This window comes from Molothrus ater, chromosome 9 (assembly GCF_012460135.2).
Source record: "Molothrus ater isolate BHLD 08-10-18 breed brown headed cowbird chromosome 9, BPBGC_Mater_1.1, whole genome shotgun sequence".
NCBI classification, from domain to species: domain Eukaryota; kingdom Metazoa; phylum Chordata; class Aves; order Passeriformes; family Icteridae; genus Molothrus; species Molothrus ater.
The window spans coordinates 21,034,502-21,062,007 of NC_050486.2; the positions used below are offsets into that span (position 1 = coordinate 21,034,502).

General features: G+C 43.8%; 1 protein-coding gene across 3 annotated transcripts in view; it reads right to left on the minus strand.

The window, feature by feature from the left end:
* The window catches only part of ERI3 (ERI1 exoribonuclease family member 3), a 130,037-nt gene that overhangs the window by 93,542 nt on the left and 8,989 nt on the right, over positions 1–27,506 (minus strand). For 2 of the 3 annotated variants that reach the window (XM_036387760.2, XM_036387758.2), the window contains exons 2-5: positions 26,644–26,918; positions 12,692–12,808; positions 6,606–6,665; positions 4,346–4,437 (exon numbers count right to left, since the gene is read on the minus strand). In XM_036387760.2, the coding sequence (XP_036243653.1) occupies positions 4,346–4,437; positions 6,606–6,665; positions 12,692–12,808; positions 26,644–26,895 (521 nt within the window). In that variant the 5' untranslated portion in view covers positions 26,896–26,918. The remainder of the gene's footprint in view (positions 1–4,345; positions 4,438–6,605; positions 6,666–12,691; positions 12,809–26,643; positions 26,919–27,506) is intronic. The other variant, XM_036387759.2, reaches the window with a different exon arrangement.

Genomic DNA, 27,506 nt, shown 5'->3' on the forward strand with positions numbered 1-27,506 from the left:
AAGGATTAACTGATGCTTCTGACATTATGGTGCAGGTCTGAGACTTGGGACATAAGACTTCAGCTCTGCCTCTGCCTGCCTGCACAGCCACAGGCATCTCACTTAACCTCACCGTACTTCAACTCTGTATCTATGAACACATGGTAAAAATGCCTCTTTTGTTGCCAAGATTAATTCACATTGTGTTTAAGAGCCCACAAACTGGTTCCACACACAGGGGAAAGCAATTTGACATTTCAGCAGATAAACTACACTAAAGAGCTTATATTACAAGGGCTCAACTGTGGCAGATACTAAGTACCCTCTTTTCCACTAAACCCGTCTCCTGCAGTCAGCAGCTCCCTCAGCCCTTCAAAGGCACATTACCCTCACCACCCAATGCCACATCAATGCTATTTGCTTAATGACTAGTGTCAGTTCCAACCTAGGTGCAGAATGAGGTCCAAGTACTAAAGCAGACGACATCAGGCATTTGAATCCATCCCTGGAGCTGTTAAACTTGGACTATAGCTCCTTGCAACAGGCTAAAGGAATCCTCCCACTGAGCATGCAGAGGCCTGAGGACCATGTGTCTAACGAGGCTGTATCCCCACTCATATTTTAGCTTGGCAGGTCTGGTGCTCCTTTCATCTTTTGCTTCAGGTAGCTCTCTTTAATTAATAACATTTCTGAGTCGACACAGGGAACTTTCCACCCAGAATGAATGGCCCTCTCTCATTAGAACCATGACTTGTCATGATGTATTCAAGAGCAGAAGTGTGATTCATTCCCTTGTCTGGGAATGAGGGGTGTTGCTGGGGGATGGGGGGGAGCAGAGTCTCTGTAATGAGTGACTGATATTTGCTGAAGTTGATATGCGACTCTGTCGGCTTGAACTGCCTTGTCAGGACAAGCCTTCAAGAAAGGTGATGTTCCTACTCAAGAGGTTTTCCTCATTAAAGAAATTGCATCTTAACAAGAGGGAAGGGGAGGGCTGGCAGGAGAGCTGCTGTCTCCCCAACACCAGCCTGATTCACACACACACCAAGAACTGAAAGCAGGTTGATCCAAGCACAGCCAGTAGAGGATCAGCGCTTCGTTTAGGAGCCCTCTCACACAATGGACTCTCTCCAGAAGCAACCAAATCCCTCCAACAGGTGCACTTCTGATGACCACACCCATGACAAAGCCTTTGGTAGCAAGGCCAAGGATCTTTGCTCATGCTAAACCTGCATAAGCCCTTCTCAGATGCTTGGTGTTCTGGGCACCCAGCTCCTTGAGACTAGTGCTCCCTGTTGTCTGAGGAAAGACAGACACACAGTTCTGTGGTCTTCCAAGGAGGCTCCAAGTGTTCAAGAGCAATCAAGTCTGTAGCCACACAGTGCCTCATTTCCTGAAGATCCCTGAGCCAAGCAGAGGTTTTACTGATCCTTTAGCAGCTGAGTTTACATCTTGAATCCTGCAGACTCAGCAGCGCCAGACACCATCAGCAGAGAGCAGTACCCTGACAATCACCATTTCTCTGGTGCTTTTGTTTGAGCTACACACATTGCAACTTCTGGCTTAGGCAGGGCTATTTCCCTACCTTATCTCTATATCCAACACTGACAGGCTTGAAGATTCCTCCTCCTTGTTACAGCCACTTCCCCACATCCAGCTTGCTCATCCCACTGTGCCTCCCTGGCACCTACCAGTGGCACCTACTAGAAGCCCTCATAGTAGACAGACCAGTTCAGAAGACACCACATCTCAGCTCTAGAACAGCACATGCAGACAGAAGGCAAACTAAATGCCCAGGTCACTGCTGGAGAAGCCAGGAACAAAGCTGCATGGTTTACCAGCCAAGCTAAGGACAACGGAGGACAGGAACTCCAAACCACTCAAGATCTGGGTAAGAGGACTGCAGCTATGCAAGCAGCTGTCATTACTAAGGAAGCTGAGAAAAGAAAGAGCAGAGTTAGGAGTAAACTTGTTACAAGTGATGGCTCCTTAAGCCAGGAAGTGTTGCACTCACCTCAGTGTCCTCAATTCCTCTGGAACCCAGCCAGGTTTCTACCATGCAATGTTCCAACAACACTCCTCCAAAAGTGGACAAACAGCACCACCTCCCTTCCTGCTGCCTTTTGTGACCAGCATGTGGTCTCAACGTGGTAGCAAAGGGCATCAGCTACACCAGAGGTCTTGTAGAGAAGCATGGAGGGTTCCCTGGAATACCTCATGGATGTTCCACATCTCTGAGGCTCTGCCTCCCTGTCTGAGCAGCCTTGTTTCAGCTCTCCGCTTTCTCTCTTTAAAAAGAGATGCTCAGTTCTGCTTTGCTAAACCCTATTTGGCAATGTGTCTAAACACACGCAAACTTAATTAGTTCAGGAGGGAGACTCGGCATTTGTGGTGACGGATAAAAGTAATGGGAAATGAGACAAGTCAGAGCTGGCAGGGAGTCTTCACTCCAGCCTCATCCACTGGCATGGTGCTAATCAGATGTGACGCCACACACTGCAGCACCCAATCGGCGATGGAGCAGCATGATGTGCTACTCACCAGGCGGCTGCAGCCAGACTCCTGCTATCCATGTGCTTAGAAACACAGAATGCATTTTCTGCTTTGCCCTGAGGACGCTTCAGGATTGAATTCTAAAGTTAATGGTTTAAAAAAAAATTTAAAAGGAAGAGGGAGAAATGAACCACTCTCAACAACCTCATGGCCAGGAGTGGAGTCTTCTTTTCCAGCTGAGTAGTGAGGGACAACCCATGCGAGAGACCACTGCAAACGGTGAATAGTGTATCTCCACTCCAGAACAGCATGTCCCTCTGAGCCAGCTCACCTCACAGCCCCTATGGCCCACCACTAATGGGGCTCATCTTTACCTCTATTTGCCTGCTGTAGAGCTCTGAAGAAAAAAAAAAAAAAAAAAAGCCACCCAACACATCCAGGTAGCTCTTTCCATATGAACACCAAGTTAGGATGTCATTACCTGGGAATCTTGTCAGCCCACTGTGAAAGCAACGGAAAGATGGGCTTGGAGCAAAGATAACTGTTTCTCACAACCATCAACAAAGTGGTAAATTGGACTCACAACAGCAATACAGGAGTAAAGAACAGAGAAAATAGAATACACGAGAAACAGAAGTTTAGCGCAGCAACTGTGCTGGTCTCTAACAGACACTTAAACATGATATATAATGAAAAATAACTCACTCCTAATTTAAGCAACTAACACAGGAACTTGCTATATTTATGAGCTCTGGATACAGCCTGAGCAAAGACCGAGATTCTGACTCAAAAATTCAAATACCACCCCTCTGTCTCTGTCTGGAGGCAATTTCTCAGTACCACTAGTGCTTGTGCTGAGCTTTGGACCCCATATTTCATGTTTCACTAATTACACAAAGAAAAGGCAAGGAGCTGCCACTCTGCAAAGACTACTTGTCAGGAAAGAACTGGTGCTGATTGCTCCTAGACTATGTGCAGTTTATTTAGGCTTCCAGCTTGGGGAAACCAATGTCACAGTGAAAACCAAGTAACACTACTAACGAGTTGTGGCTGTCAGTTTAGGATGGGATGTGTCAAGCCCATGCTTTACTGGTGTGATAACAACAGGAATCTTTATCCAGCACCACAGGGAAATGAAAAGCTGAAGCAAGATTATACTAATCCAAAGGAATTCAGCTCTATAGGACACTGATCTGCAAACACTTTGGAGATTGAACTAATTTAATTTTTGGACATTTAGCTCCATTCTTACAATAACATTTTTAGGTGGTGGCCTAGCTATTTTTCTAACAAAACATGCACATACACCAACATTTGCAGATCCCAGTGCAGGCCCCCACCTGGTACTTGCCAGATATTCACCCAGCTGATGAAGATGACCTTAACGATAAGAACACCACTGAAGCATGCCAGACCTGGTTTCTATTCTTCTGCTTGTGTTCTGTTCCAAAGACTACTCTGTGATTCACATTGAATTACTGTGCCAAGAAGACAGAAAAACCCTTAAATGCAGGAAGTCAGGTAAGGATCATCACTCGATCATTCACGTATGCACTTAGAAATATCCATTCCTTTGGAAAGTATATTGGGTAAAAGGCAAAACATCACAAAGCTCCAGTTTAAACTCTTCCTGGGGTTATGAAAGGCTTCACTTACTATAGGGAATATCCTAGACAGTGATCTTGCACCATGCCCAGCACCCTCCTCTCTTCTGAAACAACTTTTCTCTCCCAATTATGCATGGCAAATAACAATTTCCCTAAGAAACAACGAGTAGGGACAGTTGGAGGCTTGCAAGGACAAAGACATATGCACTACAAGCAAGCATGGAGCAATAAAACCCAGGAAAATCTCCCTCCCCTCCCATACTCACATCACTTTCAAATCCCAGTCTCCACAGGTCACAAAAATCGACTTGACGCTGGGATCTAAGAGGCCTTCCTTTGCCATCCACTCGTCAACCCTCTGAAAGGAAGGCAAGAAAAGAGGATGAGTTTTGCAGAGACAGGCCGAGCCACAAGAGTTAAACTCAGATAAGCTGCTTGCAATCAAGAGAGAAGAAAATTGTGATCTTATCCAACCTCTCCCTCTCTCTCTTCTCTCTTTGCTTGCCATCTCAACAACAGCACGTTTGGACCTTTGAAGATTTCTGATAGGAGACATCAGGCAACCAGAGGAGAGATGATCTTATCAGACACTGCAGCAGCTCTGCTTGTGGAGGGATGAAAGTTGTGCAGCATTAACGGGACGATACAACTGTGCTGTTACCTGGCATTTCTCCTCTCCTTGTACCAAAGAGGCTCATAGGAAACATAACTTTTGTCCCCTCCAGTGAGGAGAAAAGACAGGTATATTGAGATGGCATCCCTCCCCTACAGCATTTTTCACATACACTAATTCATATAGCACCAGGGGGATATGGGAAGGGGAAAAAAATGGAAGGGCTGGGCACACACAGGCACTGTGTGGCAGTAACAAGCAAAGCCAGGTGTCGCCTTCCTCTCCAGGCTGGATCCCTCTTTCCTTCTTACAATTCTGAAGAAGTGCTTGTTCGGGGTAGTGTGGATTTAAAGAGGATCCACTATTCCTGATCAGCTTCCCACAGGGAAAGACATTCTGGGTCCTCTTAAAAAATGGGCCATGTTAACCTGGAGAATGCAATCCACCTCAGGGACTAAGGAACTAACCTAGACTAGAAGCCCTGCACAGACAGAAGCCCTGCATAGACACTTAGTCCAGCTACAACTAGCAGATGATGTGCCCAAAATCTTGCAGTGGCAGGCAAAATCAACTGTCATTATGCAACCTCATTAGCAGCATTTTCAATGCCTGAGCAACAGAAATCCCTCCTCTTTTCTCTTGCTTGACACCTTTCACTCCTGAGTAAACCAGCATGCCTCAGAAGCCGCCTGACCTGAATTTCATTTTAATCTAGAAACACGCTGCTGTATGAACACCTTTTCTGTCCAAATAAAAAAAATTTCTACATAAGTGTTTCCACACTCTAAGAAGCTTCCATAGAAACAGAATGAACCATTTTCTGGAATACTCCAGTGGCAATCTACATTCACCCATCCAGGCAAAGAGGGCTCTCCCTCCTGGGGGAAACATGCTCATGGGGGTTTGCATGGATGTGTGACGCCCCCTCTGCAGAGCACCATCTTCAGTCTCATGTCACCAACACAGCCTTTCCTGCCAGGGGTCAATGCTTCTTCCTGTGACTGTACAACATCTCCTGGAGTAAAACTCCCCAGAAAAGCAACATCCAGCCTCTCAGCCACACTCCCTTTGGCTGACAGGATCTCCCAGCCAGCCTCACATGAGCCTGGCTGGAGTTGGGGACAGCAGTGGTAACCTTTCTAAACTCCCTGATGTGAGTGCCCATCAAATGCTGTCTCCATGGAGGATTTTAACACCTTTAATTTGATTTCCTCAGATAAACAATTGTTGCAATTATTCTGATTAGGAACAATTAGGTTACACAGCAGTGGAAATCCTGACAGAGATGACGCATCAAACACCAACCTGCAGCCCAAGTAGACTCTGCTTGAGGAGGTTTCCTTCCCTATCTGACTACCAACAAAAGCTATTGATGGAGAAACACTTCCAAGCTAATTAAGCCTTAAATGCTCTAGGAATTCCACATTAAGCAGAAGGTATTATTAGGGCTGCATCTGCATTCACACATCCTTTAGATTAGATTTCAGAGGTATTTTCTTTCTATACTACATGTACTATTGAGCATTTAAATAGGTAGAAAAAATAATTTAATAAAGTACTGAGAGAGTGGAAAAAGCAATGAAAGCAGAATCTCCAGGAGCAGTGGTCTTGAGCAATGTCTTGGTGCTTTAAAACTGGCTCAAGAAAGAATCGCCTCTTCTCCTATCTACTGGCAGGAGTTTGGATATCTTGTCAGCACCCTTGACATGAACAGCTGGAGATGACAGATCAATGGTTCAATAATCTCAGCAGTGTGTCACCAGTGTGACAGCAAATGTTATTCTAATAAAGCTGTAATCATAGTCAAATTACGCGGTTCGATTCTCAGCAAGGGGAGGGTGCAGGGAAAGAGATGAAGAGGGGACTACAAGACCAGAGGTCAGAGTTTGAGAACTAAAGGTTACTCTGCTTACCTCAAGCACTTGCTGGAGGCTTGGCTGTCCATCCACCATGCCTTGAATAATCCCAGTCAGCTGAAACAGAGACAAACAGAAAGCAGTCACCAGAGCAGCACTCAAAAGATCGTTAGAGAGGTCTACTCTCCTGTCCATCTTTCTGCAACCAAAACATGCTCCTGTGACCCACAGGGGTGATGATGAGGAACCAGCCACAGCAGAGTGACCCTGGTAGCTCCCCAGTCACAGGCAAGGGCACAGCTCCATCCCAAACACAGAAATGTAGTGGGGCTCCTACCCACACAACAAAACTGCAAATTCTCAGCATGGCAGGATCCATTTGGGGAGCAGTGTCATGCATCAGCATGACGCCCTTTTTCAACATCCCCTTCAGCAGTTTTGGTGTTGCCTTGATGTACACAGGCAGTGGTAACTACCAAGGTCTCTGGACATTCCTCTGCTGTCACAGTGACACCACAATTTCAGAGTCAGATGAACCAAACAGAGAAGTATTGACAAGTGAGACCTGGAGTGGACCCAGTCATCCTCCCCTGAGCTGGGCAGACAGCATGTCCATGTTCCCATAGTCCATCACAGCATTCCTCAGCAGTTCAAAATTGTATTTAAAATAATGGAATGAAATCTGAAGAAAAGTACTTTCTTCCAGAGCCCTGTCTAGTCTGTTTTCCAGTAGGTTCCTTAGAAGAGGTCCTGCCAACAGATACCCCTACTGACTGCTCCTAGGCTGCTTAGCTGTTCAAAGCTAAACACGTGCATTAAAAGATGCAGTCTCAGGGGCCTCTGCCTGTGTCTGCCCAGGAGAGCTTGAGGCACATGGAAAACAGATAAATTTTCTGTCTCCCTTCCAACTGACAAAACTGTCTTTTAACATATTGAATATTGGAGTTCAGTAGCTTGCCATCAATGCACCCAAGTAATTAAAAACATCATTATTAAAACAAGTGCACTATGGGATTTCACTTCATATGGCACTTTCCTGAAGCTACACATCTCACACGTTTTCATAAAATAAAGGTCAAGCACAACCTAGAAGCATCCATGCCTCTGGAAGCCATAGCATCCAGTTGAGAGATACTGATGGCCACACCATCACCCAGGAGTAACTCTTCCACACAGACCAGCTCAACCTACTTGTACAACATAAGTCCTCTCACAAACCAGAGGGTTCTGCTTTATTAAGTATGTGGCAACTGAAGGAAGCTAAATGGTTTCTATCTCTCAGTTTCTTTGGCTGCTTGGCTTACAGCACTGAACTTGGAGGACAGAAAAAGAAATTATATTAAACTCCAATTAAACTGTAATTACATTTAATGAATACCAAATACCTGACTCACTGAATAAACTGTAAGTGGAAAGATTATTCTCTCATAGTGACTCCCATGAAATGGCAATACATACCTTTTAGGGAAAGTATTTTAATTTTAAGAAAACAGAGTTCCTCTAGGTGTGTTTCTCAAGTTCATCAAGCCATTATGAAGTGGAATTTTAGGAAAGTGGAGGGACATAGACACTCTTTTATGTTTCAGAAACTGTTTTAATATTAATCTCTATTTTAATTGTGTTAACAGCTGCTACCTACAGACTTCCATACTCTGAGAAGCAAATAGATCTGAGGAACTAATGCATGGCTCCTTAGAGCAGTTTTTAAAGCTCACTGGCATGGTTTTTGCTTTTCTTGCCATCTTTCTCTCCATGTATTCTTCTGGAAGAGGTGGACAGCTCACCTATTGCAAAGTGCTGGTTCTGCCTTTCAGACAGCAGCTCAACCCAAATCTGTGGAAGTGACTGAAAGGCGTGTTCAGAAAGGAACATAGAATAGTTTGTTTTGGAAGGGACCTTTAAAGTTCATCCAGTCCAATGTCCCTCACAGTGAGCAGGGACATCTTCAACTAGATCAGGTTGCTCACAGCCCCATCCAACCTGACCTTGAATGTTACCTCTCTGGAACCCTGTGCCACTGTTTCATCACCCTCAATGTAAAAATCTTCTTTTGTATACTTAGTTGACTAGTTGAAAGTCATTATTCCTCATCCTGTCACAATGGGGCCAAGCTGAAAAGTCTATCTTATAGGCTCTCTTAAGTAATAAAAGGTCACAATAAGGTCTCTTAGGAGTATTATCTTCTCCAAGCTGAACAACCCCAAAGCTCCCAGCCTTTCCTCACAGGAGAGGTGTTTCATCCCTCTGCTCATCTTCATAGCCCCCCTCTGAACCTGCTCCAAGAGGTCCAAGTCTTTTCTGTGCTAAGGATGACAGGCAACCTTTCACTATCTCAGCCAGTACTGATGCAAATGGTTTCTACCATTCCAGACACCCTCAGGACTGTATCTGTGGAGCACTGCACCCCTGATGCCATGGAAGGACAGGGTATAATGGCCTCATCCAGACATTTCCCATCAGGAGGAGAGAGGGATATGGAGGCAAATGCAGAGGTGCCACCAAGAGTCACTGCTTATTCTTGCCCAAAACTCCTTCTGTCCTTCCCTGCCAGGCTAGCAAAGCACCAGCCTGTCTGTACAAGGACACATTGCCAAGCATACACACACAAGATTCATGCTGCAGAAATCACACACATGAATACAAAGGAATGTATCTGCTCCATAGGTACATTTCAATACAGGTCAGAGTGCTCAAACTGGACCAGATTTCTACTCTCTCATCCTTTCTGATACTTTTTGTTATCAGTTATGTCCATCTGCCATATCCAACCTAGTGCATTGGATCTCTGCAGCATTATCTGGTCTTGCAGCTTTGAAAAAGTATAAAAACATAAAACTGCACAATTGTAAAATTTCACTGGTTATCCCAAGCAGCATGAGGTACTTGGGAACATAAGCAAGCTATAATGCCTTTATCTTTTTGTATTTTTATTGTTTATTCCTTCAGGAAAAAATCAATAAAAATTAGTCATAAAAAGAGAGCCAAGTATCGTGAAAAGATCTGTACAAGCACCTTGCATGTAGAGGGAACCTCTCCTTATGCTCCTGGCAAGAACTTTCTTGGGCACCAGAAAAATCATCTGCATCTTCCAAAAAGGCATGATGAGCTTTATGCACCTAGTAACAGCTTTTAACAACTTCTCCACCTAAGCATTCAGCTCTCCCCTCACAATAACCAAGGTTCATGACCTGCTGTTTTAAAGAAGCAGGTCTGGAGAAAGGGGACGAGACGAGGTCTCAGAGTGAGCCAGCACTGGAAGACAGCTCCTGGCCATTGATGTGGGGAGTTGGAGAAACAACCTGTAGCCAGGGGAGAGCACAGACACACCAAAAGGTAAGCAAAGAGATGTCTTGAGGGAGACAACAAGCTCTCCACTTTTCCAAGTACCCTTCCCATGCTGTGCTGCTGTCTTCAAGAAGGAAGAGTGATGGAAGAGGTAATCCAAACCCAAGGAGTAATGTCAAGCAACCCCAGTAACCCTTCCACACAGAGTCTACACCAAGCAGTTCTACTGCTTAGCAAAGGCAGAGGGGAGAGGGGAAATCAGCAGCACAGCTGCTGACAGACTCCCATCACCAGTGCTTTTGCTAGAGAGTTTATCTGGAAAATCATCGTATTTCTACTCCAAGACAGCTTGCTGATTACCTAAGCACTTGTCTCTGGTGTACCATCTGATAATCAGGCCTGGTCTTTCTTTGTAGACAAAGAGGCCAATAAATCTCAACCTTTGTAAGTAGAGGTGCCTAGACAAAGCCCTTTACTGGCATTTAGCAAAATTAGTATTTTTCAGAAAACATAAACCAGCAGAAAGTCGATAACAAGTGCTGGAGCAGTTCAGGCAGCAGCTCTGCAAGAGCATATCCTGGCCGTGACCCTGGGGTCTCAAGAAAACTTGCACCAGTGGCACAGGGATGATCTCTGCACCTACCTAGTAGCACCCCACTGTTTAGTAAGGTTCACCAGTGGCTCTCAGGGTAGGGTTTCAAATTTAGCCCCATACATGGGCCCCAGGAACAAGCACACCTCCAGCCACGATCCCACTCTTGGGGATCTGCAACAGGTCAGGGGACTGCCAAGCCAGGAAGGATAGGGGCCATGCTGGGCACTAAGTAGCAAGGGGTACCATGTGGGGTGACCAGGAGCCAGTGACATTAAGGCTAGGATTAAAACCAGCTTCCTAATCCATGCTGTTAATAACAGAGGACTTGCCAAACCTGGTAGTGCAGCCTTTTTGTACCACAGGTGGGGGTTCTGCAGTCATTTTGCCTGCTGGCCTCAGTACTGCCCATTTTCACCCAACTCTAGACATGATACCAGACTGAGGTTCATGGCAGAGTCTGTAGCAGAATGCTGACCTGGGACACCTGTGCCCATCCTGCAAAGCACAGCCATCACAGACACACTCAGCTTCACTTGCTTCAAGGCTCCACACAGGAGACACAAACACCTCGTCCAGACCTCCAAGAGCGAGAGAAAACCAAGAAACCATCATTGCAGTGCAGGAGGTCTAGATGGGCTGACTGTTGGTCACAAGGTCATCATCTCTGAATGTCCCTACATTGCAGCAGGCTGGAGGCTCCATTCAGCTCAAAGCTGAACCACAAGCACACACCAAGCAAGTCATGCAGACTCTTGTGCAAGAACAGAGCTGCAGGCTTTAGAAACAGGGGAAGGGATGCAATAGAGAAATTTCCAGAAAAAGGAGTTTTGGTGGGAGTTAATGAGAAAACTTCTCTCCAAAATTTAGGTGACTTGCAAAGCCGACATTTTGGGCTCAGCTCTAGAAGATAACGTCTTTAGCAAAGATCAGGTGCAAGCTGTGAGATTTATCACATTTGTACAAGCATATGTCCAGCAAGTCTCATGGGGATAAGGACAGCCAAAGTAGTTGCCCAGCCTTCTAGCATTAAGGTTGCAAAACCATTTCCATTATAACCCTCTGTTCTCACACATTTATAGGTTTCTGAAAGCTCTTCTCTGGGGAATAATGTTTCTGGGCTTAGTCTTTTTTTTTTTTTTAAGTTTAAATAAAATACCTTCACATGGTTTGGAGTTACAGCAGAATAAAAATAAGTATTTGTTTTTACAACGTGAAAATATGGAAGGGGCTGGTTGGTTCTGGAGGGGACTCCACCTAACACAGAGGAGTCATTTTTCATCAGGCTAGTACAGGTGGGACAAGCCCTCCACAGACTTAAACCTGTAGCCACAGAGGTAGGGGAAAACACACCATGGTGTTGATGACAAGACAGGGGACAGAATGAAGAACTTGAATACACTGATTCCCACAGTCAGTATTTTAGTGATTGTGCTGGCCAAAATTGAACCATTGGACTGACAGGAAAAAAAGCTCAAAGCAAAAGGAACTTAAAGTTTCTTTTGATGATTATGGCAAGGAGGAAAAACACACTTGGAAAAACAGATAACTTTTTCAGTTGAGTAAAAAACCAAAACAAAAAAGCACTCCAAATCAACAACAAAACCAAACCCCTGCTCCTCAACTCCTCTGAACCATCAGGGATCACATTTAGCACCTTCATTCCATATCTGAGGAAAGGTAGCCATAGCTCAAAAGCAGCTCTCCTCAGCAATGAGAGTAAGCAAGTAAAGAGCAATCATTTCAAGTGGCCCGCAATTACAACACCAAAAAGAAAGTCTTAAAAATGCAAACATGAATTATCCTACCACTCTGAAGGACTCCCCAGATCCTAACATGAAGGCCAACAGTGCCTCTGAACCACACATTTGCACAGCACTGTCTTTCCTCAGTCCATGCTCTCTTCGACCTTCTCCACCACAGAGGAGAACAGCAAAATTTCAAGAGCTCATAAAGAGGTTACAGAATTTTGAACATCAGCTAACACAAGTGTGTTTATTTGGTGATCACCCAATTGAGACATTTTTTAGCTGTAAATACAATTATCTTAGTTAGCAGATCACAGCTAGAGTTATTTATGAATCCAAACTGATGTCTTTACACATTACTACAATAACAAAAAATGATTCTCTTTCTCATTAACTCAAGGCTGGCATGACACACTGCCTTGCAGCTGCACCGTGAAGAGGTGACCTGAGTCCCTGGTGCAATGGAAATCTGCTTCCCAGAGAGACTCTTGGAGCACCAGGGAACCTTTGCACTTTACCTCTGTACAGAAGGGCGTAAGCTGGGGATGCACCACAGGCTGAACATACATGTGAAAGGTGGATTCGATCTCCATCGTCCTGCCATTCAGCTTCAGGATAGGGAATTCGATGATTTCCTGAATAGGGCAAAAAGAAAAACAGCTGTTCATTTAAAACAAACAAGGAATTAAGATGGAAATGATCCCATCAAGCAAGGTAGCTTGATAGTCCCAAACAAAAATAAACTCAACACAAAGCTCTGCAGAAGTGGGAAGGTGGTGCCACAGTACCGAGCACACCCAACACCACCAGAACAGACGAGGATGGTGCTGATGCTCATTGCAGCAGGGACAGGCTGCAAGGAGGTCTCTGTGCTCAGCATTGCAGCTGCACACATCATTGCCTAGGCTGAACCTAAGGAAGGTGGTCTCACACCAGTCCCATGTGCTACCCAGAGAATATGAAGCTGTACTCACAATGGGCTCACAGCTGTTTAGCAAGGACATCGCAGGGGCTGTGCCCTCCCCAAGACCAGTCTCAAACTTTCCAGCCCACCATCCTTTTAGAGGACACCATCACACAGACAACAGGGACTACTGCATGAAGCACCTCCTTCTCTGGAGAGGCTGAGGAGGACTGCCCTCCTCCAACAGACTAGGAAGAGGAGCTGAAAGCTCCCCCCAAATCCATCCCAATGGGATACAGCACAGTAGCAAGCCCTGCTTCATTTTCCTCTTTGTAGCCAATTTATGCTGATAGGGAAATAAAAACGTTCCTTCATCAGAAGAATGTTCAATTATTTGAATAATCAGCAATCAAAAATTTACATGAACCTGTTAATAAAAAGTTTAAACAAATCCAGTTGCGATGGATTTCTCAATTATTAAAAAATATACATGAAATTAAAAAAGCCATCCACTGAATAAAAGCGATAAAATCCTTTGTGTTCACCCCCCTCCTTCTCCATTCCCTTTCTTCCTTCTAGTTTAATGTAAGAGGAGAAGTGACAATTTGTTTGGTGTCTTTAAAGAATAATTTGTCTATGTTATTTAATAGAGATCCATGGCACCAAGGTTCTGGAGTGCAAATGAGCCTGCTGAGTGATATCCATGCAACAAGCCTCTCAAATCACTTCTAGAGAAAAACAGAGAGAGGGAGAGAGAATAAAAAAAAATATTGCTTTTTAATATTCAAAAACAGTTTGCAAAATTTAATCAAAGCAGAGCAAAAGCTAACATTTTTACCACTTTGACATTTTTATTAGTGCTTTCATAAATTTTTAAAACATGAATGGAATTAGTTTAACAACAAGAAAAAAAAAACTGCCTGAAAACATCTGGAAGAGACAAATAAGAAATAATAAAAAATGGGAAAAAAACCCCAACTCCTGTGAGTAAAATTAGCATGTGAAAAATGCAGCCGCTGCAGAGGAACTAACACACTTTTTTGGAGCATGGTTGCAACCCTCATGACCTGCAGGCGGAAATTATCGTGAGGTTACACATATGAGCTGATGACATCACCACCCCACCAGGCAGCAGGAGGGCAAGAAGCTGGGTGGGTAAATGGAAACAACAGATAATTTAAATAGCCAGGAGAAACACCCAATTTCCATGGTGGGCAGAGCCCAGAGACAGAGCAGAGCAGCTCCCCAGTGCAGCAGGGACACAGCCCAGACCAGGGCACATGGAGAGCACGTGCTGCTGAGATGGAAAGTTAGAAAAAAATGTAAAAATCAAATAAAGTGTAAACAGTGTGGAAGTGCCCAGGTGTAGACATTGAGCAGGGAAGCTGCACAGGAGGCATGGCTTAAGCATTTCCTCACGGTCTGCTGTGCCACTCCCTGTGCATGCTGTGCTGGATGAGGCAGAGTGGATGGATGGGCACATCCTTCCTTACTGCCATACCACCCCACTGGGAGTCACCAAGTTTTCCCAGGAAAGAGAGCAAACTTGGCCCAGGGGCTCCAAGGGAAGGAGAAGACACATGCCAAACACTTGAGTATTAGCCAGTTTGCCTGTTGTGGTGCAGCCAAACTCACCAGCTTCAGCCACCCAAGAGGACCCATGGAAACCCAAGAGAGTAAGAAATGCTGGATACAGCTGATCCTCCCCTCAAAAGGGCCACCAAAGACAGGCTCTGAAAGCAGCAAACTTCTGTTCAGAAGGAAAACAGACTGCAAAGTTTGAAGTCAAAAGACAGGCTGCCATAATAGAGCCAGACTTAACCTCAGAATAATACCATTCCATCTTTCAAATCGGTCTGGGGCATCTCACTGCCCCTTAGGCCTGCATCCCACCCAGATGGTGATCATGGAAGCAGGAAAGCTCACGGCAAGGCAGGGCAAACATTTCCCTTTCCAGAGAGGGACACACACCGGCTGGATTTCATAGCAGGGCTGTGTGGCAATGCTGGAATGTACCCTAAGGGACCACAAACATCCTCAGAGGCCATCAAGTGGCTGGATGCAAAGCGAGACTGAAAGACAGCCTGCTGCTGATCTGATACACAAAGGTGTCCTTGCCTCCCAGAACCAAAGGCAAAAAGCACTTCCAGAAGGGTAGGATTAAGACAGACGGAGGAAATAAAAAGCCATACTTAAAAAATGTGGAAAATTTAACAATATCCAGAATTACTGTAGGTCTTAGGGAAGTGAATGGCCAGGAGCAGGGGTGGAACCCCAGAGGCAGCTAAAACATCTTAGGAGAAAGTGCAGCCACTCTCTTGGGCTTACTGGGTCAGTTTTTGAAACAAGTGGGAAGGAACCTTTCCCAAAAGGCTGTTTATCTGCACGCTTCCTATAGCGGAGATTTTTCCAGTCTCTGGCAGTGTTTGCTCCACTGGTATCTAAGGCAACAGATACCAGCCCCATGAAATCAGCCCCACTCCTCACTAACGACGTTAGCCAGTCCTGCAATGAAATTTAACCTGTGACACTGCTGTACTTTTCATTTAAACTTTCATTTGGAGAGAAGCAGTGTTTGGAGACCCTGCAGTTTGTCCTGCTAATAAAGACAAGTGTTGGGACCTTTAAAGGTGCCATTCATCTTTTGCCTTTATTAAATTCAATTTTCTTAAGCCCATGATACATCATGAAATTAAGAGTTGACATTCTTGCAGAAACAAAAATATCTATCAAACATAAACAGAAAGGGGGGAGAAAAGAGGCCTCTATTACCAAGAATTTATGACTTAAAGTAGATCTGTTTCCACTTTTTTTCTCTCTCTTTTTTTTTAACAAGCATATGGTTTGTTTTAGATATCTGAAATGTTATTACAGATCTAGAATTTCATTAGTAATTATTATGAAACGGTGAGCACTTAGACACTCATACACACAACCCCCCAAGAGACTGTGATGCAGGAAGGCAGCCGGGTGCTCTCTCATGTTTCACAGCAGCCCAGTGAGCTCAACATGCTCAGCTCCATCTCCACCATTCAAGGACCTTCACTGCTTCTTCCCAGGCAGGAAAGGTGGCAGAAAGCAGCATGAGGGAGTTAAGGGCAGAGATTCACTGACACTTCCTTTCTTCTATCAGAGCCTGATCATCCCTAAGTGTTACCTTGAGATCCTCACATATATCCACTCCAACAATGAGTAAATGTTCCAACTTTGGCAGTGATTTGTGCCAGCAGCATTTGGGGCTTCTAAGCTTTCCCTCTGCCCCCACCACAAGCTTTTCCTTATAGCACAACCAGGAGTTATGGATGTGCTAAAATAATGCTGAGGGTGTCCAGAGGCTGCAAATAGCCGCGAGCTACCAGAAGAACAAATGTACTCATTTGAATTTTGCGAGCACTGCAATTAGGTATTTTATTTAGCACTGCAAAGTAACTTGAAAGGAAATCCAGGATTCAAACCACCACCAATAAATAAGCGGCTTTTTATTTTCCTTTCATTGTCAGAGAAGTTGAACATGTTTTCTGTTGAGAAATTCTGCACAAGGCTCCCAATTACAGGCATTTGCATTTATATTGTTGGAACACAGAGCTTCTAAAATCAATATTAACACGCTTAAAGAAAAAAACATCAGCACCCTGTCCCTCCCCTCAGCTGTGCCCCCAAACACAGTAACAATAGGAACCTACAGAGCCAGAGGCTTATACAGATCCATTACCAGGTCCACTCTCTTTATAACACTCCTACATTTACTATTTCAAGGTACTCCAAGCAAATCTATGTGACAGCTTCCTCAGAACTTTTGTCCTTCTGAAAAACCAAGGGTTTAAAAAAAAGTTCCAGGTAGAAGTCTCCTGTGCAACCTGGCTGTCCCTAGCCAGTGGGTTGAGCAGCAGCAGGGTAACTGTGCACTGGCGAGGGACTTTCTTCTAAGAGGGATTTGAAAAATTCTTAATGGCATGTGAAAGCACTGCTATAAACCCAGCCCCTCCTTACCCAGTTGTCCTATATGAAACTCCCTTCCCCTTAACACCAGAGGAGGGGTGCATCAATTCAGCTGTCTTGATCTTCTTGCTAATAAAGAAAGCACAAGACTATACTTGCAAAACAATTTCCAGTCAGAGAAGAAAGCACCTGAAATTACCCTAATTCCCATAGAGCAATCTTTTTGCTTATCCTTTTTCCTTATCATTATAGAGAAAGAACAAAGTGCCCAGCAAGAGCTTCCCAGCTCTCAAAACCTTTTAATCCAGACGCCTATGTACAAAGTGGACAGGGCATGCTTCAGGACACAGAGTTATATATTTGAGGAAGACTGTATGGCCTATTCAGTTCAAAAACTACCAGAGAATAATTTATCCCTCACTCTAACCCCATGTGAAGAAGTTTAATAAACACAAGAATAAAAGATGCCCATAAAAATCAGAGCTGACTGTTCAAAATGCAATAAAAACAAGCAGAGGCTGTTGAGAGAAACAGATTTTGTCTGATAAGGAAAAGCATAAAACTTCTTACCAAAATAACCGTTTACACCTTCAAAAAAGGTAAGGGCAGAAGAGGCAAGGGAGTGTCTGTGGAGGGACAGAGCTTAGCACCAGCTCATTTTGTTCAGGGATGGTTTCCCCCCCCCCTCTTTAAAGAAAAAAAAAAAGTCATTTTATGCACAAGGAGCTTATTTCTTAAACAAACACTCGTGTTTTTGATTTACACCACGGGCTGCTCCTAAATAATTTATGGCGGGTTAAATTTATTGCACAGCCCTGGCCGGCTGCAAATTCGAATTGCCAAATAATTAGATTTTAGGGCAATGCTTATAAATTATCCGCCGATTTGTCCGGACTTGTTTGTCAGTTGCTTTGTGCTTCAGGTCATCTTTGGCATTTCGCTGTTTGTGTTTTAATTGCTGATTTACACTTTGACAGATGAGAGTTGATGCCTCCAAGATCGGGGAGAGGGTGTGGGGGCGTTGAAGAGCAGAGAGAATCAGAGCTTTTAAAGCCTTGTGATTTTCTTTTTTTTTCCAAGGCAATTAAAATCGAAAAGGGACATAGTAAGGACAGCACTAGCCTAACAGATCTGCCTCCCCAGTTTCCATCCTCTGCCTTAATTATTATTTTAACTAAAGCCATTTCCAAGTGAGCAGCCTTGCACTGGCCCTCAGGGGCAGTAACCAAGATGACCTCATAGGTCTTTTCCCCACTTCTAAATTTTTATTAAACTAACCAAAACAAGTACCATAAAGCCAACACCTCTCCAGTGTGGAACAGCAGGACTTCTGCTGAATCAGGGCTATGCTGCCTTTCCAAAGGATGTCTGCCTGCACACACACTGTGGAGCCTCTCAGCACCTCCGTCCTGGCTAAGTTACCCTGTGTACTGATTAAACCTCTCAAAAGGTCTTTGGGGAAACAGCTGACCTCCAAATCTCTTTTTTCCATCACTACCTAGCTTAAAATACACATAAGCATACATCTAACAAATGGATACATTTAAAAGTACTACTACATCCTAGAAAAGCATGAAGGGAAATACACATCAAAAACAAAACACAAGAGAACTGGAAGGCATATGGGAAGATCATGAAACACTGGGATAGGATGACGTGAAGAATAATTCTGCTGCCTGACCATTGATTATCCAATGTTTCTTCTTCCCCCTGCTCTCAGGTGAATCACACTGCCTACCCCCAACACTCAGGCACTGAAGCCCAATGTCAAAGGCTGGATTTCCTCAAAGATAAATTTTGAGTTGCATTTTGGGTTCTGCACTGACATCAAATGTGGCTCTTGTTTCCCAGTGCTGCCTTACAACTCTGAGGGTGAGGGACCATTTCTCTTTCTTTAATAGAAGCTGAAATCCCCATCTAATCACATGCCTCCAGGAGCTTCAGCTTTAAAAGAGACATCTAGTCCATGCACCTGCCTGAGGGCAGCATCATCACCCCCTAAATAATTTCTGACTTTGTCTAGGCTGTTTTTACCGACTCCAATAAGAGAGACTCACATACTCCCCAGGCACTCACTCTATCCTCCTGTTTCATTAGTCTTATCATAGGAAAGTTTTTCCTAATGTCTAATCTGAATTTCCCTTGCTGTTGTTTAAATTCCCGACTGCTCTTCATACCCACAGCAGACACAGGCCAGAGCATTGCCTTTCTCATTTTTGCAACAACGACCTCATCTTATATACCTCTCATCACTGCATTAAACACAACCCCAATGCCATCCAGCCTGCACTCACAGCTGCATTTTCCTGTGATCACCCCTGCTCACACTCACTGATTGTCTTATTCACTCTCTTGAAATAGAATCTTTTTTTTTTCTTCTAAAGAGTATGGATACAAAGTGAAGTACTTCATCAGCTCAAGTCCCTTCTTACAGGGCCAACAAAAGGAAGATCCACGTCTCACAAACGACTCTTTTCTCCTAAACTTACCACTGTGGTCCTTGGGAGTTTTTCATGGCTGCCATTGCATCTGAAATCTTGACAGCAGGCTCACAACCCTTGTCCTGCCATTCTTAACAAAACTTTCAGTAATCATTTTCTCCCAGGCTGGTTCCTACCTCTCATCACCATCTTTCCCTGCCAAAACTCACTAAGCTATTTTGATCTTTCCAGCAGGACCCAGACATCAAGAGTAAGGCAGAATCTCCCTCTTTTCACACATGGGATGAGAAATATAAACCATGAGACATCAGCACTTTAATGTGTTTCTTCAAGCACTATTGACATATATTTAACCACCCAGAACATCTCTACTGACACAGCCAACAACAATTTAAGCTTGACAGTTTGGGGGAAGTTTAGCACTCAGACCAAGTTAAAAACAGCACACACACACACACATTTCCAAGTATTACCTTTCCACTGCAAGATGGCAACTACACTATATCCTTTTTCACATCCACTCCTCTCTATGGCAGACAAATAGCCCGTGCAGTCCCTGTTGCAGAATTATCAGATCATTTCAAGTCCCAACCTCTTCACCTGATATTGAGCAGGACAAATGATCAATGTTCCCAACAACACTAAAACATCTGGGATGGGTAGAAAGGGCACATTAGTGCATGTAAATGAATACCCAGGGTTTTACAGACATCACAACTAGCTGCTGATGACAGCACATTTCTGCCTGACAGAAAGGAACTAAATAATGTTATGAAGAGTTATTTTGCCAGCTAACAAGTGCACAGATCAACAAAGACAACACAGGGATGGTTGCACAGCAAGCTTGGCATAAAGGGGAAAAAGCCCACAAGATTTAAGCATGTCCTGTGTCCTTCTCACTAAAAGAGCTGAGTTGCATTGCTTCTTTATCAGGAAGGTTTTGTTCAAAGGTAAGACAAGATCACTTTAACACAGCAAAGACAATTTCTCAGGAACCACGGCAGCCTGAAAAGCATCATCCCCAAGTAGCACTAGTTGGGCACTATGCCATGAAAGAATACTGCCTAGTTTTCAAACATTATGCTGGGAGTGATGCAAAATACTTCCCATGCCTCAGAGGCTGTGAAAGAGCAGCAGGCACACACCAATCATCCACAACCACACTGGGCCATGCACACAGCAGGACAAGCACAGCAAATATACAAACCTGGGACACCCATTCCCTTCACTTCAGAAATGCACATGATGAGAGTATTTCAAGAAGCACACGTAGCCCTCATCAGTGGCTTTATGGAGAGGCAACCAATCCAGCACACTTGCACATTCCTGAGCTAGCTTGGATCTTTTCCTTTCAGGGTGACTGCCACTCAACTACTTTCTGCTGTAACAACAAGTCTACTTAACTTTGCAACTTGTCACCTAAACGATGTGTAATGTTTGCACAGCTAAGGATACAGTGTTCAAACAGCACAGGTGGGAAATTGCACGCAGGGATGCATAACTGATGTGGGGTCTCTGCACACTGTGAGGGAAAGGGCAACATGACTGATTGCTTTAAAGTAGTCATCTCATCAGCCTGTCAATAGCCAGCCAAAAGCTGAGCAGGTTAGGTCAGGTTAGGACTGCAGCCATTGGCCACCCGAGTGCCTTGGTATTTTAGAATTGTTGCTATAATAATGCTGGGTTTATATCTTTAAATAAAACATTGCTTTGATTTTTTTTTTTTGTGCATCAGATGTCTTGCCTGGTGGTCTCATGGTTGTGCTCTCCAGGAGAGTTGGGTTCAATAACTGTTCATGTTCTCTAGCTCATCAGGTTTAAAATAAATACTGCTAATTCTGTTGCCTGAAGTCATAACCCACCCTGTCAGATTGATATGGGTCACAGCAAGGTTGTCCCCACTTACTGGGAGAATGAGGGAGGTCTCCAAGTGCAGGTCTGACACCAGGTGCAGTGCAATCCTCTAAAGCTACAAGGCCTAAAGAGGTTTGTTCAAAATCTCAACGCAAACAGGAAAATGCATTTGAAAGGGCTCTTATATGAACTGTTTCCTGCCACTCTAGAAATTTAAAGCATTCTGATGTAAGAACAATAGCATAATAACAGCCATAACAGGCAAAGAGGTGATAAATATATACATATTTACTTACCCGTAGTAAAAGAAAAACAATACTTTTAAGTCACTATGTTACATGTATTTTTAACAGCATTTCTCTAGAAACAGCATTGTAAGAAGCTGAATGGAGAAGTAGGTTATTAAAACTACACCCAAGCCCAAGATGCATGAACATAGGTAATTACAGATTAATATTCTACTGTAATACTTATGCTGAGTTAAAGTTGCCATGGGAAACAAGCCTGAATTTCTTTATTTTTCAGCAACTCATGATCATCCTCAATAAAGGTTTTGGCAGGTGATTCTAGTGCATTGAGCTTAACAGCCACACAAAAACAGTGCAAGATGAAAGCTGCTACAAGGGGATGTCTAGATAGAACAGGCAGGCACAGATGCACATAGGTCCTCTATCCACCTCTGGGTAGGATTGTGACAATGTCTGTTACTGCGTGAGACACCTGCATTCCCATCCTGGCCTTCAGCTGGGATTGCCTTGATTCAGTCTCCACGGAAAACAACATGGAAAGCACACAGAAAGTACCTTGCAGCCTGCTCCCCAGCAGATGAGCGATCCCTCCATCGCCTCTTCCTGCAGCAAGTTTGTGATTTCAAGGACACATTCCTCCTACAAAGTACCTTCAGGTATGGCTCCCAAGGCAGCTTCCCTATCCTCTATCTAGTCATCCTACACAGAGAGCTTGGCAGGGACTGCACATCTGTTGATATGGCCTAAATTTGGTGGAAATTAGCATCCACTCCCAGTACAAGGTCAGTCTATAAATCACAGCAGCTCAGGAGCAGAGAGACACATGACTCAGTTGTCCCTGCTGCAGTAACAAGATCGCAGATAGAGCAGGACAGGCAGCTGTACAGATCACAGCCACTCCAGCTGTACCTGCCCGTGACTGGGAGCTGGATGTGAGACTGATGTTCAAGGGAAAACACATGTAATGCTCTTTTACAGCAGCACTCAAGGAAATGCACACTGAATCTGATATAACCTTCTCCTGCATTTGTACTAAATATTATCTTACAGAAAGACTGGCTCCTATTTGTTAATACACTTTTGCCAATCACCATATGTACTGTGATCATCCAGATTTGCTTGAACACCAAAAATAAATTAGTAACTGAACATCTGCTTAGTCTGTGTCAGTGTTTATGGTTTTGTGTTGAAATGGTGAGTGATGTTTTATATTTATTAGTATATCCAGTTTTATCTGACAGCAATTATAATTAAAAATTCTCCCAAAATAACAATCTAAATGCATGCTAAACAGAGTTGAAGTATCTAGGATACACTAACAAAAAAATCAAGGTATTTTCGCATTTAAAAAGTACTGTTTAGGAGGACACAGAAAACACTGGCTGTAAACAATTTATTCTTCTGCTTCTGGTCACAATCTTCTTCAGCAATAAGAAGATCTGAACATTTCATATTTTCCCTTTACAGAGAGTTTGAAAGAGGCCAATTACTACTTCCCAAATGATTACCAATTTGAGTGAATCTGAGACAATGAACACCTAAAAAAACCGACATGAAAAAATGCAACTTTATCATTACTGAAAGCTCATTTAGCAGCTCAGCTACTCCTAGATCCAGCTCCTTCCAGCAGGTCAGAGATCTGATGCTCTTCTACGCTTCCAGGCAGCAGACATACAGAGCTTGAATTTTATTTGATTTTCATTTAAGTGGCTTTAATAAATTAGAGTAGAGATTAACATCATATATAGAAGGCCAATTTCAAATTCAGCTTTGAACAGATCTGATTTCTACTGTCAGACTTTTTATATTTAAAACAAATAATTTATTTTCATCTGCTTGGCTGAAGTTGAAGGCAAGATACTTGGCTTGCTGACTGAAAGAGGCACACCTTCTTACTGCATTAATAAAGGCAGCCACAGATCTGAGTCTGTGGAGCTGCTTAACACAGTCACTGAAAGCACTGACCATCATAAACATTGGTGTCTACAAGGACGAAGGGACAAAAGAGCAAGACTCCCACTTATTAATGCATCTTCTCATGAAGCTAAAGCTCCATATGTATCCAGCTCTATGGGCTGACAGTGTATAAAAGCAGGTACTTATAAACTCTTACCAGACAGTAAAAGAAAAAACTCAGAGCTGAAAAATGAAATACACCACCACCATTCAGGGTCCACTGACCTCCACAGAATGACAGCTCCCAACTGACCCCAGTGGGCTTCAGATCCCATTCCAAAGGCACAAGGTAAGCTTTAAAGAGATGCGAGAGGCCAGCCATAAACATCTCTTGCTGCCAACCCCTAATGACCTTTGGCTGGCTAAAACACTACATGACACAGACTGTGCAGTTAAAACCCCCCACACCTTCTTTTCTCCCTGGGATGGTCCCATTATTCATGCATACATCCAGAAAGCCAATAAAGCTGAGCAGTTTCTATGTGTATATAAACAAGCACTGATGGAGGGGCGTATCTTCTGAAAGCAGTCAGAAGTCAGGGCTGCAAGGATGCTCCCGTTCCTTTGTGGGTATAGGGCAGGGAACATGAAGGACCCTCGATGCCTGACACAGGAGTGAGTGGTAAAGCACAGGGCAGTGGGCACAAGGCACTCAGACAGCAGTCTCAGCCACCAGAGCCACAATGCAGATGGCTTCCCAGGGGAATACCACTGTCCTTGACCCTCCTTGATCCCCATTACAGAGGCCATAACACGAGACCTCAGAGAGAGATCAGGCAATGTGAAAGGGAATGGAAATGAAGGGGTCTTCAGGGCTCACGAATGAGCATGAAGGACTTCCCCAGGGATGAAGGCAGCAAGGCTGCCAGTTACAGAGGAGCACAAGTAAATACAATGGGAGGGGGGAGCAGATGTGGCAGTCACACATCTTAGTGTACATAAAAAGATAGCTCTGTCAGTAGTTTCTTGTAAGAAGCCAGAATATTTTTAAGAACAGTGAGTGAGAAATGTGAAATGTGCTGTATGGTGGCAAGTGAACTCTTGCAAGATTTTTAGGCTGAACTGGCTAAACTTACAGTTATGCCTACCCACTTAAAGTAACGTGGATCACAGCTTAGCTTAGCTCTGTATACACAGCCTTCTCATCAAATCCCACTGCATCTGAATTTCATTGTATCTAAACTTCTATTTTGCAGGTATTAAAATAAAAGCAAAAAAAATATCAGTATCACAGTGAAGATCAGCACATGACCATTTCTAGCTCCCAGCTCTGACCTCAGACCAAACCTCCAAAACCTGTCTATCAATCCTGCAGTGAAAGAGCCTGTCACTAAAACTTTGCAGAAAACATCACTGAAACGCATGGCACAGTTTGCTCACCATGACATACAGCCTAGCAGTGAAGAGGACAAAAGCCATGCTGGTCAGCAAAGACATAAGAGATATGTTTCCAGATTTTGGCAGGCACCTTCAGCCTTTCCAGCTACATTGAGACCTATGTAGCAAAAGTAATTTCTTTATTTGTCAAACTAATTTGTTAGTGAGGATGTGAGGGACTGACAGCCCTTTCAACACATTATATGATGCAGACAGGCACTGAACACAGCAGACTGGAAAAACAACACTGAAGAACATCTCCACCTTAAAGGTGCTATCTCACCAACAAAATATATAGCAGATCTGCATTGGCCCAGACCATTACTTTCCCTGGCAAGGACTTGGGGACAAAGCTCCTTAAAACAGTAGTAATCATATTCCACTCATGCTCCTTTTTACTGCCAGCTGTAAACTAGCTCCACATGCATCATGGTTTTGCATCAAAATGTGCACAGACCAAGCCCATATCCAAAGGGACAAGGTAGATCCAATTTACAGCTTTGACAGGTCTGTGCACCCGAGGCAGAGCATGCAGGAAATAGCCTGATATCTCACTTGGGGAGTGCTTAAGAGCCTGCTAGTAGAACTGGATGCAGAGCCACAACAGCCTCCCACAAAGAGCCAGCAAAAGAGCAGGGAATTTGCTATCCACTTTTCAAGAAACACAAAGGACAGGCAGCACCCACCAAGGCACTACTGGGGAAGACAGGAGTCAAGTTTGATCCCAACTTGCACCAATCCTTTGTTAGGACAAGTGCAAGGGAAACACAGCGGCACTGGGAAACGCACACACTGCACTGAGTCACTTCAGTAATGAGACACCACACTGAAAACTGCTTCAGCCTTTCATATAGTTGAAACAAATCAAAAGGAACTTGTGACCCAATGCAGGTATTACTAACATATGCAGACCAATTACTTTGCAGAGGAGGTTGAGTCCACTTTAGACCCAGAAATTCTGTTTGTTCACTAACAAACAGAATATCAATAAATATCAGAATATCACCTAATATCAAGGGTTTTTTTCTTTTTAGTACAGTTTTCCCGTTAAAAACCTAGGCCTATCCTGATAACAACTGAGAATATTTTTACTAATCTGCTCTACAGTACTGTGGATGAACTGTTTGCAGATAAGTTTTGTACTTCATCTGGATCTCCATATGTCTCAAGTTGCAGAGCACTAGAAGATCTCTCTGAAGCTGAACTCTTCCTGTCTCATTACACTCCAGAGTTAAAACCCAGGCAAGACATCTGATCTTGCTGAAATTATCTAAAAAACTGTTTTTGTTCTCTACTTATAAATACCATTATGTTGCACACATTCCCATAATTCAAAATATTCTTTTCCTAAAGCTGTTCGTTACCAACAGTAGAATTTTTCCTTGCAGAATCAAACACGGCTGCCATCTATTAATGCAAGCTTCCAGCCAAAGACTTTTAGACCCTTCCCAGTTCAGACAAATGACAAGTATACATGACTTAAATAACACATATGAATTGTGTTTTCAATAACACATGAATTGTCACTTCCTTGACGGAAATCAGACTCCTTTATTCATTCCCACCAAACAGTCCTGGCATTGCTCCTGCGACAGCAGGTGACTGGCAAGCGCTCTGGAGAACCAGCAACAGAAAGGAGGTGGAACAAACCAGAAAAAATTAGTGAGCCAGCACTGTGGTTTTTTTCCTTTTATCTCTCAGAAGAGCAGCAGCAACTTGCAAGGCAACAATTAACACGATTAACTATTTACCTGAGGATGAATCTGCGGTTTATCACATGTAGCCTCAAAATCCAGCACTAAGAAGTAGTGATATCTCTGTGGAGGGAAGGATGACATTGCTGCCATGGAAGCTCCAAAGCCGTGGGACGCCAGTTTCCTGCTTACGATGGAGCAGAACCTTTCAAGAACACCAGCTGGGAAGAGGAGGGACACAGCTTGTCTTGACCTTGAAAGTAAGTTTGAGGGAAACTTTGCTGCTCCAGTATGGAGGAGTGCTATCATTGAACATCCAGAGGCATCTGAAACTGAAGAGAGACTCATGTTACTCATGCACACCTACATCTCATCTCCACTGGTATCTGTTCACTGTCCTCCTCTGACAGGGATTCCCTTTGTGCATCTCAGTGGAGGTTCCAGCATCACAAACCTGAAATAACACAGTAACCTGCTCTAAGCACAACAGATGACATTTGGATTAAGCTTAAGGTGTTCAGAATCACAGGCAACTGAAAATTAACCTCTGCAAATGACTCTAAATTAAGAACTATGAGATACACAACAGTCATGGCTCTAGGCACCAGATCACACCCCACTGCTGAACCTCATTATCGCAAAACATAATACAAACCAAATAAAACACAGAATATCCAATCTAAGCCCTGTTGAAATTTCTGAGGCCTTTTATCTTTTCATATACAATGCAGTTTCTGATACGTGGTAAAAATTAAACACAGCAATACACATACCAGCACTACAACTCATCCAAAGAGTTTGACCCTGAAACATCTGCCAGTTGCACCAAAACATGGCATTTCCATTACAAATCCAGGTGGCTGGTGGCTGGAAGGCTTCTCCCCAGGAAAGTTCTCGTTTCCTCTGTATACAAAGTTTCT